We start from the raw sequence: 18,919 nt of genomic DNA on the forward strand, positions 1-18,919 counted from the left end.
ATTTAAAATTGATAGGTACTATATAGCAATGAAATATGGAAGTAGTCTTATTTAATATACCACTAAATATCTTACGTACAGCTATTTGTTTTGGTTATTTTACATTGCTTTTCTATCTGTAAAATAATCATGATGTTGAACTGATTGGATAGATGATTGATAAACACAAATCCCTACTATTCTTCTCTCTTCCCCTCTGTCCTTCTTTATTTCCCCTCTTTCTCTTCTCTCCTGCCTTCCTTTCTAGTTTCTACCACTCTTCCACTATTCCTTTTCCTCTCTCTCACTTTTATTCTCCTGTCTCTCTCCAAGAAAAAGAGAGAATAAGAAGAGAGATAACTGTACCTCCATCTATTCTCGTCCCTCACTTTCTCTCTCTTACTGTCTCTTTCTTTCCTTCCTCTCTCCTCTATCTCTCCAGATTTTTCTTGCTCTCTTCCTCTCTCCATCTTTATCTTTCTCAGAAAAAGAGAGAGGAGAAAGGAAGAGACAGCTCTCTCTCACACATTGTCTTTCTTTCTCATCCTCAGAAAGAGGAAGATAGAGAAGGGGAGAAAGAATGGAGAGAGAGAGAGGAAAGGAGGAAGAGAGTGGGAGGAGAGGAGAGAATATGATTTATGACACCTTTCTTTCTGAGATAGGGGAGAGACAGCTTTATTTTTTCTTCCTCTCTCCATCTCACCCTTTATCCTCTATCACTTGCTCTTTTTTATCTTTCTCTTTCCCTCTCGCTCTATCTGCCTCATTCTATCTGCTCTCTACTTCCTCTTTATGAGAAAGTGACATGAAGAGACAGCTGTTATCATCTCACTCTCTCTTTTCCTCTCATCTTCCATCTTATTCTATTTTGCTCTTCTCTGTCTTCTTTCTCTTTCATCCATCTTCATGAAAGCAAGAGAGAGAGGGGAAGAGATAGAGAAAGAACTGGCTCTCCCTTTTTCTCTGTCCTATGTCTCTCCGACGAAGAGAAAGTGGGAGAGACATATTTTTCTTTTCTCACTCTTCTCTATTTCTCTCCATCTAGGAGCTACTCTTTCTTCCTCTTTTTGTATTTCTATCTCTTCTCCCCTCTACATGAAGAGGGGGGAGATAGAAGATTAAGAGATTGAGAGGAGTGAAGGAAGAGACACCTGTCTCATTTTCTCTTTTCCTGTTTCTGCCTTCTATTCATTTGTGTCTACTCGCTCCCTTACTTTTGCTCCATTCTCCTCCCTTCCTCTTTCTTCTCCTCTCTCCCCCCTCAGGCACTGTCTGTATCTTTTTATTCTCTCTTCCTTTCTTTCCTCACCCTTCCAGGGTGACAGGAAGACAGAATGTGAAAAGAGTGAGAAGAGAATTAGAAAAAGAGGAAGAAAGAAATAGAAGAGATAGTGAAAGAAGATACAGAGAAAGAGAGGAAAATGAAAGAGTGAGGAGAAGAGAAAGAGAAATAGCCAGTGAGAAAGGGGAAGAGAGAAGACAAAGTAAGAAAGTAGGAGAAAGAGCTGTGTCTCCTTTTCTCTCTCCATCTGTATCTGTTCCTTCCTCTCTCTTTTTCTCGAGAGTTAAAGAAATACAAGAGGAGAAGAAGAGCATGAGAGAGAAAGGCAAAGATTGAGGACACCATTTTTATCTCTATCTTCTTCCCACTTCTTCTTGTCAACTCTACCCCTGTTTCTCTATCCCTATCTTCTACTATTATTATTTCTATCCCTCTTCTTTTAATTTCCCGTTCTCTCTTTTCCTTTCTCGCTTTTCTCTCTCACTTGCTCTTTTTCCCTATATTTCTGTATTCCTCCCTGACTCTGTCTCGGGGAGATGGAGAAGGCAGAGAAAGAGCTCTCTCTCTCTGAGAATGATCACTTATATTTTTGTTATGGAGCGTCACTTATCTGGCACTTCTGGCTAATCGTGACTATGAGGAGGAGTGGTGCTATGATGAAATTGATGGATAATCACCCAAGATTCTAACCTGGGAATCCTCGTTTCATTGTGCCCCATATCAACTGCTCCACCATGGAGGTTGGTCCAAAGAGTGAGGGGAAAAGAAAGGGAGACAAAGTGAACCAGGAAGAGGGAGAGAGAGAAAGATAAACAGAAGAGAGATAGAAAGAACTGAAGGAGAAAGAAAAGAAAGGGAGAGAATGGAAGAGCAGTGTCTCTCTCTTTCATTTTCTTTCTTCTCTTGCTCTTCTATTTTTTTCTCTCTCTTCCCCTTCTGTCTTTCCTCCTTACTCACTCTTCTCCCTCTCTCATCCTCTTTCTATCTTTCTCTATCTCACCCTCTCTTTTTCTCTCTTACTCAGTCTCAGAGAAAGAAAGAGAAGACAGATTTTATTTTATTTATTTAGCCTCGCTTTTCTACCACTTTTCACTAATTGCGACGATGAGGCTAAGATGCTGTGATGAAATTGATGAAGTGACACTCAAGGAACACCTGTGCCCAGGCCAAAATTCGAACCCATAACCCCTGATGTCGTGGCACACTGTGCTAACCACTCCACCATGGTGAGAAAGAGAACTCAGATCGTGGAGAAGAGAGAGGAGATTTGTCTTTGGTAACTCCAACACAGTTATTGCAACAGTAGCAAATAGTGCTCCTGTTGATGTACAGGTTGCATAGAAAAGAATATCGGAGTTGTAAGTAGTTATGGCTACGCATTTGTAGCTTAAATGTAATACAAGAGCAGCTGTGGAAATTTTGTCTGGCAACGATGGAAAGCTGTTTCTTCACCCTGCTGCTAGGGTTACAGCGCCAGTGTTCAAGATGGCGATTCCTCAGTAGAAATCTTCTTGTGACCTGGGGTTTATGAAATTCAATTCAGTCGTTACTGAAACCTAAATTTGCAAGTTATCCAACTTCGGGACTTGAGACACTAGATTGTACAGGCTTGTTCCATTCATTACATCGAAGACCAGAATGTGGGATGAACTCTTGCTACCTGTTGGATGTGTGCTGTGTAACGAAAAGTGCCCATATTGAGCAATTGTAGTGTGTGTGGAGTGCGTGTAGTAGGTGTTGTATAAATTTGTAGACTTACTCTTCCATCTCATGTATGGGTTATTATTGTATGCCGTAGATACCCTATATGTGTACACAAATAGTTTGTGTATTTAAATATGTATGAATAATAAACACACAAGGGATTTTTACTTATTTATAAATATCCTGCATTTCCGTAACTGAAATCAAATTTACTGATGTGTAGCCTGTGGAAAAATCAGATCACCCAATCTTGAATTTGAGCACTGTTTATAAGTAACTAGCTTTTAAAATAAGCCAGAGAACAATTGCAATGAGAATACATAGTATTGAAAGAGTGAATTTCCACATTAATGAAATTACCTCCAGTTTGACAAGTTCCATTGCAAGGGAAACATTAATTAGAAGATATTCAAATAGGATGCCTAACCTTGTGGTGATATGGCTCTGCTCCGTGCCAGGTCAACCTTATTGCCTACTAAGATCGCTGGTCTTGAGCGAAGTAAATCCCAGTCTTGTAGTCTGGCCAACTCGTCTTCTGCTCTCTGTAAGCTTGCTTTGTCGATCACTGAATACATCACCACAAAGGCATCTGGTGGGTTTGATTTGTCCATCTCCAACTGAAAGATAAAGACAAAATATAATTTGTTATGTGCATATTTTATCTAATTTTAACATCTGAACTGTCCATCACCGCACAGTGTGTCCACACATTATTATTTGCTGAAATTACCTGTCTTGCTATGTTCCGGAGAAAAGTTCAGGAATAAGGAGACCCTATCTTGAGGAATAGCAACTAAATAGATGGATGGAGCAGAGTAGTAGCATTGAATAACAGCTGTGTTTGCCAGGTCTAATGCTACTGAATTCTTATATCAGGAAACTTCAAGGGTAAGCACGCTTGCACACACACACCGTTCTTTTGCAGGGGTAGTTTTCCTCGACAGCGCCGATACTGACAGCGTGTTTTTCACATGCAGCGACAATTGGGGTTCTCGCCATGGCCTTGGAGGGAATGCACGAAAGCCTTATGGCTACTGCTTTGCGTTGCCAACCTCCCGATAAGAAAAAGCTGTTTAATCTCTGAAATTATGCTAAATGCTGATGAATTGTGCTAGGATCTAAATAATAATAACAATGAATTATTATTATTGTTAATTAGTAACAGTAATTTATTATTATTATTATTTTTAGGCTGAATGTAGTTTTAAGTTATGCATCTATTTTTCAAGATGAGTTCAACATTGAAGCTGGAGAAAATTTGAGATGATTCATCCATCGACTACAAAGCAGAATATTTGTTTTATTTGAGCCCCACAACTTTCTGCCGATTCTTGCCATGAAATGTTCCTCGCAATGCAAAGTAAACGGGAGTATGAAGAAAAGATGAAGAGGAGAGGGTGTGGTTGGAACGGCATGTACCTATACCAGAAATAAGATATACAGGGTGATTGGTAATTCAACCTATTCCTGGAAAGGGGTGATACTAGAGCACATTTGCAACAAATTTGACCCTATGCACCGGGGGTCGGAAATCAATGGGTTTCGAGTTAGTGAAGTTTGTAGATTTTCCTGACATATTCCGACTTGCAACCAAAAAACTACTAATTGTGAAAAAACTACTGCACCCTGGGCACTCAATCGACATGTTGCTAACAGCTGACGACTGAGTGACTACTGGAAAAGAATTTCATAACCAAAATTCCCATACCCACAGAAAGAAACAGTCATTGGAGCACACGTCATGAAGAAATTTTGAAATTATCCTTTAAATCGAAGAGGATTAATAAAAAAAAATGGTAACACACTTAGCGTAAAAATTACGGAAAAAACTTCCTCGTTTCATAAGCTCTCCAAAAAGATACAAATGTTGTAAACTGGCACACGGATTGGGGGGGGGGGGGAAATCTGAATAAAAAGCGGAGAAGGTGCGTTGTAGACGTCTTTGTAAAGTGAAAAGAAGTTGTCAGTTGTGAGAAATAAAGGAACGAAAATGAGTGAAATAATAATGTTATTTACCATTCTCATGATTCCAGGTTGTCAGAATTAACTGTTAGGAAAACTACAAATTCTGTTCCAATTGCCTCCCCGGTTACGTATGCAAGCACGCAACCTGCGGTGTACTTCAGACACAGTCACTCGCGTTGACACTCAGTCTCTTAGGTATTGGGCGGCTGCCACAATTCTCTCTCTCAACTCTTTTTGGGAATCCACTGGTGTACTGTAGTCTAACTCTTTCATGTGAACCCAAATGTAAAAGTCACATGGCATCAAATCTGGACTCCTCGCCAGCCAGGGGGTCGGGCTGCCTCGACCAATCCATCGCATGGGATAATTGTCGTCCAGCCACTGTCGCACACCCCGGAAATAGTGGGCTGGCCAGTAAATCATACCCCTTTTTGTGACGAGTGGCACATCCTCCAGCAGCGTCGTCAATTCTTCTCTTAGTTTACGTAGGTAATGCCCTCCGGCAGACTTTTAACCTTTCGGGCTGTTTGTCATCCCTCTTGGGTGATGACAGCTATATTTTATCAAATGTTTTTAGTTTTTTGCGAAGAGCTGGACTCTTCCACCATCTGTAAGGAGGTTTTTGGTTTGTTTGTTCTGACTTTTTAATGTGTTGTGTTTGTCTCGTGCAGGTCTTTTTACAACCTTGCACTTTTATTTTTTCCCAAGGGGCTATTTACACCCCTTTTTAAAGTTTTCAGTCAGAATTTTAGATAAGGGGATATTTCCCCGTATACATAGAAGGGTGCGAAATGGCCTTAAGTGCCGACGCACCCAGAAATTTTAAATCAATCCAATCCAATCGTAGGTAATGCCGTTTAGGTTTTGTGGCAGATAGAATGGCCCGATCAGATGATTGTGGATGATTCCCATTTAGCGAGAATTTTCTCTGGTGAGCCTTTTCTTTAGATATTATGACCTTTAGGGGACCAAAAATGCGCATCATGAAAATTCTTAATACCATTGTGGTCGAATTTGGATTCGTACGTCCACAAAATTCTTGTCAGATGATGGGGGTCTACAACACGCCTTCTCCGCTTTTTATTCAGATTTCCCCCCCCCCCCCAACGTGTGTGCCAGTTGACAACATTTGTATCTTTTTGGACAGCTTATGAAACTAAGTTTTTTCCGTAATTTTTACGCTAAGTGTGTTACCATTTTTTTGAGTAATCCTCTTCGATTTAAAGGATAATTTCAAAATTTCTTCATGGCGTGTGCTCCAATGACTGTTTCTTTCTGTGGATATGGGAATTTTGGGCATGCATTTTTTTTCCAGTAGTCAGTCAGTCGTCAGCTGTTAGCAACATGTCGATTGAGTACCCAGGGTGCAGTAGTTTTTTCACAATTAATAGTTTTTTGGTCGCAAGTCGGAATATGTCACTAAAATCTACAAACTTCAATAACTCGAAACCCATTGATTTCCGACCCTCGGTGCATAGGGTCAAATTTGTTGCAAATGTGCTCTAGTATCACCCCTTTCCAGGAATAGGTCGAATTACCAATCACCCTGTATATGTCATTTTATTTTTAATTCTCAAAATATCGTTCTTTTAAGCTAATTTCTCCCTCCCAGAGGAGCAAGTTTTATTTATTTATTTAAGTTTGGGTGACCAACAGGCATTTAACTGCCCAATTATAAGGTCTCCACTAATTACATTTAAAAGTTACAGCTACAAATATACATGTCTCACACACACACAAGTAAATTTGTGGTTTATTACATTATCAGAATTTGACATGCTAATCTAGAATATGTTCAGTCGAAAAAATCACATTATATAAAAGAGTAGAAAATTATTGGTATGTACAAAGAAAAGGAAAGAATAGAAGTTTGCAAATTATGTTCGATTTTCCCATTATGCAATCACAGACTGCTAGGTTTAGCATTATTATGCAAGGGTTGGCACCGCTGCCCTGCTTCAAAACAACTTCCAGCTAAATTTATGGCTTGGGTCGGTGTCCTCTTTTTCAGTGCCCGAGGCGAAGGGGGGCTGGGTCCGACTCTCGTGTCGAGGGGAGCTCCGAATGCATACCCACCATCGGAAGGTCCTTCCAGGAAATTTGTCGTGCAGGTCTACGTGAGCGCCTGTCCCATTTACCCCTGTTGTTTCTTGATGCACACGATATCGAGGTAGGGGTTGCAGCCGATGTTATCATTGTGTGTGTGTGTGCAAACTCGCTAAGGCTTATGACACAAGTACGGTAACTCTCAATGAATTTAAAGTAAATGTGCCCAAACATGAAATCATGGGCTTTCATATTACATTCAACAATCCTTGCACAAGAATACCCATCACTTCAAACACAACTACAGAAATTTTAACGATAGGTACATTTTAATTTGGGACACCCTGTATTAATTTTGTGTTGTGCAAAGTGAAGTTTGATTTTGAAAATGACCAACAATGCTCTTTAACATCACTAGTACAAAGCTTCCATGTGCAAGAGCGAACATATAAGGCCACTTTAAATGAAATCACATTGACATGAACAAATCAACGGGCAGCTCATATTTCAATCTGCACGAGTGTTTACATAAATTCACTTGTTCATATTGAGATGTCAGAACTGCCATGTTTTCAACTAACTGTAATAGGCCTAAGAACACCAAAACAGTGGTGAATATTTGAATGTATATTTGAACTTGAATGCACCAGTATTATCAACTACATAACACTAGGGTAGAGTTGTCCAAAGTGGGGATGTTCAGTTTCTCGCTGATTAATGCTGTTACCTGTGACTCAACATGGGTTGCTACCATTCCTGGCCGTCTGCATGCCAGTTTGAATCAAGTAGTGGATGAGGCTGCCAGCTCTTCTTTTTTCTACTATACCCTGTCCCAGCCATCTCTGGAACAAGGTCGTGCATAGCATCAAAGAATTGAGGGAAATTGAGTGGGCAGAGCGAAGCAGTACACGCTGCTAGGATGGCTGGTAACTGCAGTTGCTTTTCCCCCTCCAAACAATCCCATTCCTATAACATGTTCATTGGTTCAACATGGCTCCAGTGATTACTGGGACAGAGTGTAAGCACAAAAAAAAATGATTTTGCCTCTATACTGTGTTCAGACTTCTTTATCAAGCCAGCTATGAACATTCAATTTTGGTAAGTACAGCATTGATTCTAGTTGTAAGTTAGATTTTGACATACTGTTTGATAGGTTTTCTTACATTTGTGTGAAGAGACGTCATGTTTTCTAGCATCCGTTAACGGTCTGCTAAAACGGGGTCGTCCCCATTTTGAATGCTACCAACCAAATATTGAAATATGTTTCATCTACTAGGCCCACCCTTGCTTTAATTCTCTCTCAAATCTGTGATATTATGTTGTTTATTAAGTTTTGGAGCATAAGAGATTATTTGTTAGTGTAGATGTTTAAAGAAAACAACAATACTTCCCGTCTTATAATTCTATTGTATTTTTCATGGTTAACTTTACTTTTGTACATTCAAAAACGTTTTTGTAACTAAATTTTCCATTAGACCTCGAATTTACATTGTTTCACATGAGTATTTCATTTTACCAAACAGGTTGTCCAAAACGGGGATATTGTATATTTTCCAGAAAAATATTTTTCCTGTCTCCTTTAATGTCTTTTTACACGAACAACTTGTTTCCTGATATTCTAGCACCTACTCGGAAACAACTTCATTCATAACTTTGCCTTTGGTAAGTCAAAATATGTTATTGTCCTCATTTTGGATGACTCTCCCCTACATATTTTGACCTAAAGGAACATGTATTATGTTTAACGTTAGGGGTGGTATTGAAATTGCCTTGTGAAAATCGAGATGAGACAGACCTCAAAATCGAAAGTAGACCGAGACTCGCAGTCTGATTTTAGACTTTGATTGATATCTACTTGATTATTTGTAGATAAATTGTACAGGGTGCAAAAAAAGGACCTACTGATAAGAAAAGTCATAATTTTCCAATAAAAGCTGATATTCAGTTCATTCAAAGTAAAAATTGCATAAGAACACTCATAGAATTTACAAAGCCATACATCAAAGAAGAAAGGAAGGTGGAATTGAAATTGCCTTGTGAAAATCGAGATGAGACAGACCTCAAAATCGAAAGTAGACCGAGACTCGCAGTCTGATTTTATACTTTGATTGATTGGACAACAAGAAAGGAATATATCAACAGGGTGGCCACTCTAGAACCAGAATAAAATTCAAGTATAATTCTCGGTTTTCAAGACTAACTTTTCAAAAATTCAAAGCTACTAAAGGTCTTTTCCACTCTTATGGCAGCCGGTCATAGTTCTGGCAAGGGAAATGGGAAGTGGGGATTACACCGCAGACCAACCAGCTTATAGAGTGACCGCCGTAAGAGATTATTATCTTGCAATAATCTTCAGTCCCTCACACAGATTGTTCTGCAAAGGACACTAAGAAAGTAAACAGACTGAGAGAATTCTATTTTATTTTCTGCACAGCTTTCTTTTCCTTCCTTGATAAAAATGAAACCTAAAGTGTGAAAAACTTGCCTCATTTATAAATATGAATAATTATTTCAAAGTCCTCGAGTAACTAACGTTGGACCACACCCTTTACATGTCCCCATGATAAATTTTCATACGAAACACAGTGGTGGTTTCAGAGTGCTTTTTATGTCCCTAGTAGAGCTGAGCTGAGCAGATACTGATGAATTGATATCGGCTCGAAGTTACAGGTCTCTCTCTTCCAAGAGTAAAGGAGAAGGCCAGCATGCACCTCAATTCCATATTTTGCTTTACTTTTTTTTTCTCTCTCTCTCTCTAGCTCTTTACTGAGTGCCCTTCCTGCCATCTATCTTTCTTTCTTCCTCTCTTTTCTATCTCTAGAGTGAGATTTTCTTTCTCACCCAATGGAAAGAAAGAGAGTAAAATAAACTATATCTCCCCCTCTCTCAAGAAGAGATAGGTACGGGTAGGAGAGAACTAGAGAGGAAATACTACAGATAAGAGTGGGAGAAGGGGTGGACAGGGAAAAGACAACCCCCTCTCTCCTCTACCCTTTCACCCACTGCCTCTTTTCTTCTTCTTGTCCAAGCCCTCGCCCTCCATCCTTTCTCTCTCTCTCCTTCTAGGGCGACACAATCTCTGAAAAAGAAGAATGTTTGAGGAGGTAAAGGTTCTCACTATCTCCTCTCTTTTTGTGCCAACCTTCTTTCTCAATCAATTGTGTGTGAGAGAGAAACGTTTGAGTGGGAGAGGTGAAGTAGAAAAGAGAGATACATGAACAGCCACAGGATGAAAGAGGAAGGAAGAAAGAAGAGAGAACCACCTTCTCTTGTCCTCTCTCTCTCCTCTCCCAGGGAGAGGGAGAAACAGGAAAGATAAATCTATCTCCTTTTTCCCTCTTTTTCTCTCTCTGACCCCTATTTGGTCCACTATCTCAATATATGTTTTGGTCAATAACAGCCATTTCACTATTCCATTATAATTCATTGCAAGTTTTAGAGCAAAATTTGAGTAAATAAATTGATGTGAACAAAACTTAATTGTTACATTTGCTCCATTCCTTTCATTATCTGCCTAGCTACAAATAACATGGTGTAGAAATTCTGAAGAGAGATGACTGTGCATTAGAGAGAAATAAATGCTGTAGAACAAGACAAATGTTGAGTTTATTTTTAAATCCACTTTTTACACAGAAAGCCTAATCAGGACTGGACCCAGTGGCAGCTGCTGATCTAGGTCTTTGGGTGTGCAACTCAGCCTCACGTCCACAAGAAGTGTTGTCACCCCCACCCATTCACTGATAATGAGACGATAGCAGAGTTACATTTCATGAAAATTTATAAAAATAAGGTTTATTACAAATTCGAAATACCCCAGTAATTTCTTCAATTGATCACGAGAGAAGATATATTGTTTGGTCTCTTTCGTGACCTGTCGAAAATTCAGCATTCGACCACCTGACAAAATCAGTCGCACACAACACTATATTGATAAACTGGTATGGTTTGTAAGGGATAATATATCTCCAGTATATAGGGGGGGACAACCTTTTTGCCACTTTTGCCCCCACACTATGCTAAACCTTATATATTAAGGACAAGTAAAGTGTCCTTGCCACCCAGTTTTGGAACCCAATCGCCGCCACTGGCTCTATTCTATTTGCAACCTGTTGATCCCACTCTCAAAAAACAGACTGCTCTTTTTTTCACCGTTGACTGCAAAACATCCAACTTTTATTTCTTGAGCAGAGTTTCTTTGTTCTTGTTTTATAACATTCTTCCTCCCTCGCAAATCCACCTAAAAATTGTCGGCAAGTACATGCTTTCTTTCTTTATAGTTTATACTAAGCAAAGGCAATATTTTGTTTACAACTCCAGTTTCACTGTCAGCTGTTACCCCCCCCCCCTTGCTTTCCTCGTTCAAGGCAAGGCACCAAATACTTGCGTATTTCTATGTTCTGAACAGCTTGAGGCGAGAGAGATATCAAAATTTCCCTTTCTAAAAAAAAAAAATCCCTCAATTTGCAATGACGTGTGGCTTGCTCTCAAGTCTCGGTTCCAACACGACAAGGAATGGAAAGGGATTGCAACACTACATAACGAAAAGGGAAGTCAGCGCATGCCTCTAGGTACTACGTATATATACATTTTTTGTGCGAAGAGAGTCTGAAAGTCCACCGATCAAAGCCATAAGAGTCTTTCTGCTGTCTCTACTTGCCGTTGAAAACAGCGCCACGAAGGTGTTCACTTTGAAAGGTCGCTTAATGCGAACCTCATTCGATAGAAACGCCGAAGCAAGGCAATAAATGGAGCATCTACACATGCATATTTTTTCTTAGAAAAAATCTTACCACTGTCTAAATATGATGTTTATATTGCTTACCTTTGAATTATCGATATTAATAAACCACAATTCGGACTCTTCACCATTTAGCATGATTGATACTGATTGTTCTCTTGGTTCATCTGAAAGGAAAAAAACAACAAAAAATTACTATGAAATAGGTAAAGATCTAAAATCTAAACCTATCACGACTGTCGTCTAATAGAAAACATTTCCAACAAGGATGGTGATGAAATGAGACGATCCATGGAAGTATCTCGTTAAATATATGAACAACATATGTACATACAGCATGTAACTGCATACAATTTCAGAGCGTACAGAGGTCATTAACACAAATAACTTATCTAACAGCTTTTTTTGTTAAGATTCCTCGTTTCGATGCTACCAAGCCTAAAAATAAAGTATAAAAATGAGTTTTATTCTGAATATATGCAACCACATAAGCACAGGTACGCAACCGCCAATATTGATAGAGTTTGCAATTACTATAAATAAAATACATGACTTTCGACTTTCCTATCAGTAGAACCACATAAATATGATGAATAAAAAAAATCAACATTTTGTTCTAAAAACTGGGCGCACTTCGAGATCAAAATATAAATTGGCAATACGGTGTTAAACTAGTGAATATAATCTCTATTTTTATTTTTAAAACTATGCTTAGTACACAAAATGAACATTTCCCTTGTAATAGTACAGTCATGTTCAAAAAATTTGTCGCATGGATTTTTTCTAAGTCCAACGTCTTACGAAATTATGTTGGTAGCTCTGAAACAAGGAAGTGTTGTGAAATATACGATCCTCCAATCAGAGTGAAGTTCGATTCTGAGGAGCAGGAGGCGTGACTCACGGTCTTGTCCACAGGAAGTTCAACCAATGCAGCATTTCCAAATATGAGATAACGTCCCCATTGGTTAAATATTGTTTCAATAATGCGAATCGGCAGAAAGATTGCGCAAAAGTTTACTTTGTCGTTTTAATACTTTTAATCGTTTCAAATTAGTATTAAATTGTCCCAATTATAGTTCAAGAGCTTAATATAATGTATTCATGTATGTGTTTGACAATCATATACCTATCACTCATTAGAACAATTTTCACATTGTTTTCACTACGTGAGATGAAATTTCATTTACATTTACGATAAAATAGTGGTTTGGGTGTAATAACAGTTTTCATTAATTAATTTAGAGATGCATTTTTATTTGTTGAGTTAATGATTAGGTTAATTCGTTATTTCTCGCGAAAAGAGGGAACCACAGCTGAAAGAAAATACACAACTTGTATTATTGAGGTCAAGAGTTCGTTTAACATCACTTTTTGCACACATAGGCTAATCACGACTCGGGATACATTTAAATTGGAATCTGAAACATTATGCGACCTGACTGGAACTCGGAAAAGGACACACCGATTACAAGACGTCGATACATTACCACTTGGTCTGGCGAACGCCAATAATAATGAGGGGTTGTGGGAGTGGGAGAGGGGTGACGGAAAGTAGAAAATAAATAGTATTTTTGGGGGTATTTAATGTTATATTTATACACATACAAACCTAAGAAAATATTTATTTTGATACATGTGTGTGGGGGGTGGGGAAGGGGGAAAAGAGAGGGACAGAAAGATATTGGGAGAGATGGGACGAAGAGGTGATTGTGGAAAATGTTTTATTTGACGTTCAGTAATAAAAACAATCAAATCAATGATGATTATCTTATAAATACCATATTTAATGTAAATTTGTTTTAAAAATGGGGGCGGGGAGCTGTTTGTTTTACGTTCAGTGCAGGATAACAAGTGGAGACACATAGTGGTTCGTATCTCACTTTAAACTGTAGGTCCAGGCCCCATTAGCCTATCTGTGTATAACGTGGATTTAGAATTCAGTAGAAAATAACGTCGATCTAGTATTTTGGATTTTAGATGCGTTGAGACCACTAAAATTTCCAATTCTTATAAGAAGAAACCTGTTTTCATATTACCATCCATTTTGAAAGAGATAGAGTTAATTGTATAATCTTTCGTTGTTAGTTTCAAAGAAGACTAATTCTAATAGTAACAATGGGAACGAATAAAGCTTACGAAAAGTTTTTGTCACCGTGCGGATTTGAACCCACGACCATTAGAGTGACAACCCAGTGCGATAACCACTACCCCACGAGTTCGTTCCTTCTTACGGCATGATTATGAGTTAAGACCAATGCGTTCAATATGCATTAGAAATATAATCCCCACCCGCCTCTTTATAAACAACACACCCAAACGCTCCTTTGTAGCAAATGAAATAAAGGTGGTATGAATGTCACAAAACATTTAAGCAAAATCTACTATATTTACGACGCAATCGTTTTACATGGAGAGGCTACAGCTTCGAGAATTGAGGTTGTGACGTGGCTTCTTGTAGTTGTAGGGTAGATATTCGTATGGCAAGGTTCCAGCGTGCACTAGCCAGTAATTTCCGAGGAAAAAACTTCAATTTATTTTATGATGGCAAAGTGGTTCGGTGATAGGCTATCAGTATTACACGCCGAAGATTATAAGTTTGACTTCTGTTCGATTACCCCTATTATTATTATATATAGCAACTAAGTGTTGTATTTAATTAATAATTGAAAGAAATAAAAATGTTATATATATATTTTTTAAAAAATAACACTCCTTTCTAATGATTTTTCAATGTTATTTTTTAAAATAATTTTTCAGAATATGTTTTTGAATTTCTCATCATTTTACTAGGATTTGCATAAAAATGATCCATGTGTCATATTCGACGAAATGTCATGTACAGCGAAAGTTATACATTTTTATTTTAGGGAAAATTATCAAGAAACAAAACAAATAAATACTATTGACATCCTTTTGTGAATAGTATTTATATTACATTATTTTTTGTTCACCATGTATAGTTGCATTCTTATAAAAAGCATGAAAAACAGTATATTCTCTACATTTCGCAAAGCAAATAATATACGAATTTTCGTAATAAGTAAAATGCAATAAATAATTATTTGGTTTAATATGAAATAAAAATCGCAGAGTTAACCGAACGGTGAATCGAACACAGAATTTTACAACCCATAAAATGCCTTGTAGCCTTTGCAATGAAGTGATGTAGATTCAAGTAATAAAATTTAATGCAAAATCGTAAGATATAAGATTGTTCAAATATATTAAATCAATGTGTCCATAAGTTATTATACTGTCAGCCATTTGGCACATCTCGTTACAAAATCTCAGCACATCATCATTCACTAGTTAATCGAATTGAATATTGATTCACTTCACAGTTCAAATTGCAACAATAGTTTCGACTCATATCACGTGAGATGTAAACTCAATTCAATTCTCTCATTGTATGTAACTTGTATGTTGAGCTCATGTAGAAATATCAATTATGAGCTCTAAGCTAAATTTGATGCTACAATCGCTTGATCAACTCTTGCGTCTCGCTGCCAGACATTCTACGTTCCTGTTTGCTCCAGGTCGCTTCTGCATTTCATTATCATTGTTTTTACCTCTGTTTCATTCTCATTGTCGTTATAAACCTACGTAATTTCTACTGTTTACAGTAGACAGAATCTACTGTTATCAATTGTAGTACTCAACTGTGTCTCTCGGAAATCTACTCAAAATCAAAGATTTCCTACTGAACATTTTCAGTAGGCCTAATGTGTAATTACAGTTGAGGAACTACAAGTGAAATATTCTCTTCAGTATTACATGTAATATTGCATGTAGTGTGTTTGAATTTCAATTTGAATTCAAAATCTTGGGTGCATCAGCACTTAGGCTATTTTGCACCTGTCACTTTATACGGGGTACAGCCCCTTACCAGAACTAAAATAACATAATTCTAACGTCGTGTTGTAACTAAAATATTAAAATATTCTGAATTCGGTTAAAAGCTGAGGCTGTAAAGAGGCACTCAGCACCCACAAGGACCAAACACACGACAACACAGAAAATTATACTGGCCATGGGGCCAGTCGCCAGAACCTCGTTCGTCTGCAAACTGAAGTCCAGGGTGTACTACGTGGAAGCAACAATTGGGTGTACATACTTCGTGGAAGGTCATCCCTTACACCCTTGTAGTGTGTTTAGCTCAGCATGTTAGCTGTAAATATAACTTTTTATTCCTCCTCACTAACAATTTGTTTTTATATCTATTTAAAATTTAAACCAACCTCACTTCCATGTAGTACACCCTGAACTGCATTTTGCAGACTAAAGAGGCTCTGGTGACTGGACCTACTGTTAGTATAATCTTTGTAGGACTGCGTGTGTGTTGTCCTTGTTTGTGCTGACTGTCTGTCGCTTTACAGGCTCAGCTTTTAACCCAGGTAAGGATATTTTAATTTTCAGACACGCTTTTATTTTTGTCATGATAAGGGGCTGGACCCCGTATAGCGTGACGGGTGTAAAATACCCTAAGTTTTCAGGCACACAAATTGTAATTCAAATTTAAAACATCTTAACATAGATGTTTCAAAACACCTATTGATCTACTGAAAACAGTAGACAAAAGTTTCATTGGAGTAAGTAGAAAAGAGTCATGAAATAATACCCAAAGACGTCAACCATTATGAATTAATGTTACATACTTTTTTTTATTTCACTTTCCAAAACCTAGGAGCTCAAAATAATACATGGCATGCGATTTACTAGACAGTCTGCTTTTCTGTGATTGATTCGTCGTGCCCAGTCGGGGATTACTACCGTTCAAGGTAAAAGGGGAAGAGGAAGAAATCCACCACAGTACCATGACGTATGAAGTAACATGTTCACAGGCATCCAATGCAACTGATAAGGGTTCACCTGACCTTGGAAGTGTAGGAAACACGTTTCACGCTGGTTTCCAGAATGCTGTGGCTAATCTGGAACTAACGGTGGAATAAGAAATAGTTTGTAACATTTAACAATGACATTTCGCATTTACAAAATATGAGATATGTAGACTTTGATTTATTTATTATAGTAGACGGTAGAGAATTACTTACCACGAAAGTCAAGTTCTAAATTGCAGACATCAAAATGTACTCCAGGTTGTAAAATACATTTGTGATAGACAGCAGATAGGTTAATAAGGTTTACAAGATTGCTAACGACTCTTAAGACAAACGTTCAACGAAGGTTATTGAGTGAGAAAATGGGAAATTGTTAAAAATAGCGGCCTTGTTGAGTGAAGATCGAAGGTTCGAATCTCTTATAGAACCGGCTATTTTTTTACACTAATTTTTGGTGCGTAATATACTTAATGTATTGTCGACATTTATAAGAAACAAAATATGAAAACTCTCCTCCTCTGTAACGGTGCGGTCTAAGACTCTGTGCTTTGGATTCCGACTGCAGCGGGACGGCATGGATTCGAGTCGTCCTGGGTTCTCGGCCTGTTATCTGTATAGGACCAGTGGCAACCTACCATCGTGAGGAAATTGGGGAGCTACGAGTGACTGGTGTAACCTGGTTTCAGATATCTTCTATAACGGCTGAGGGTTCGACGTGCTGACCAACGTCACCTCGTTGCCAGTTGAAGATAACTCTAGGTAGGATTGTGGAAGGGAGACTGACAGTCGGGAGATAGCCCATGGCCCTTCGAGGTTTTAAAATATGAAAACTATTCCTTCCGTGAATCTAATTTCTCGTCATTGTCACGTGAGATTTCTTTTCAGTATGACTCCTGCAATACTAATTAGTTCCTAAGTAGGATAATGAAATGGACAAAGAGATATTAAATTATGAGTTCACTGTTTAAAAAATTTGCATTAACACATTTTTATATTCACATACCTCTTTACAAATTCCTGAGCACGTCACTACAAATGAACCAATCTAGTGCACACTAGAGCCTTGGCTTATCGGTATGGGGTATCCTACAATTACACTCAAACCACAACCTCAATTCTCGAAGCTGTAGCCTCTCCATGTAAAACGATTGCGTCGTAAATATAGTAGATTTTGCTTAAATGTTTTGTGACATTCATACCACCTTTATTTCATTTGCTACAAAGGAGCGTTTGGGTGTGTTGTTTATAAAGAGGCGGGTGGGGATTATATTTCTAATGCATATTGAACGCATTGGTCGTAACTCATAATCATGCCGTAAGAAGGAACGAACTCGTGGGGTAGTGGTTATCGCACTGGGTTGTCACTCTAATGGTCGTGGGTTCAAATCCGCACGGTGACAAAAACTTTTCGTAAGCTTTATTCGTTCCCATTGTTACTATTAGAATTAGTCTTCTTTGAAACTAACAACGAAAGATTATACAATTAACTCTATCTCTTTCAAAATGGATGGTAATATGAAAACAGGTTTCTTCTTATAAGAATTGGAAATTTTAGTGGTCTCAACGCATCTAAAATCCAAAATACTAGATCGACGTTATTTTCTACTGAATTCTAAATCCACGTTATACACAGATAGGCTAATGGGGCCTGGACCTACAGTTTAAAGTGAGATACGAACCACTATGTGTCTCCACTTGTTATCCTGCACTGAACGTAAAACAAACAGCTCCCCGCCCCCATTTTTAAAACAAATTTACATTAAATATGGTATTTATAAGATAATCATCATTGATTTGATTGTTTTTATTACTGAACGTCAAATAAAACATTTTCCACAATCACCTCTTCGTCCCATCTCTCCCAATATCTTTCTGTCCCTCTCTTTTCCCCCTTCCCCACCCCCCACACACATGTATCAAAATAAATATTTTCTTAGGTTTGTATGTGTATAAATATAACATTAAATACCCCCAAAAATACTATTTATTTTCTACTTTCCGTCACCCCTCTCCCACTCCCACAACCCCTCATTATTATTGGCGTTCGCCAGACCAAGTGGTAATGTATCGACGTCTTGTAATCGGTGTGTCCTTTTCCGAGTTCCAGTCAGGTCGCATAATGTTTCAGATTCCAATTTAAATGTATCCCGAGTCGTGATTAGCCTATGTGTGCAAAAAGTGATGTTAAACGAACTCTTGATCTCAATAATACAAGTTGTGTATTTTCTTTCAGCTGTGGTTCCCTCTTTTCGCGAGAAATAACGAATTAACCTAATCATTAACTCAACAAATAAAAATGCATCTCTAAATTAATTAATGAAAACTGTTATTACACCCAAACCACTATTTTATCGTAAATGTAAATGA

General features: G+C 38.1%; 1 protein-coding gene across 1 annotated transcript in view; it reads right to left on the bottom strand.

Annotated features, from left to right (window-relative positions):
* Rgk3 (Rad, Gem/Kir family member 3) overlaps positions 1-18,919 on the bottom strand; it is a 373,612-nt gene that overhangs the window by 1,770 nt on the left and 352,923 nt on the right. The window contains exons 3-4 of the mRNA XM_083129416.1: positions 11,799-11,881; positions 3,393-3,582 (exon numbers count right to left, since the gene is read on the bottom strand). Of these exons, the coding sequence (XP_082985542.1) occupies positions 3,393-3,582; positions 11,799-11,881 (273 nt within the window). The remainder of the gene's footprint in view (positions 1-3,392; positions 3,583-11,798; positions 11,882-18,919) is intronic.

This window comes from Lepisma saccharinum, chromosome 1 (assembly GCF_977018435.1).
Source record: "Lepisma saccharinum chromosome 1, izLepSacc3.1, whole genome shotgun sequence".
NCBI lineage: Eukaryota > Metazoa > Arthropoda > Insecta > Zygentoma > Lepismatidae > Lepisma > Lepisma saccharinum.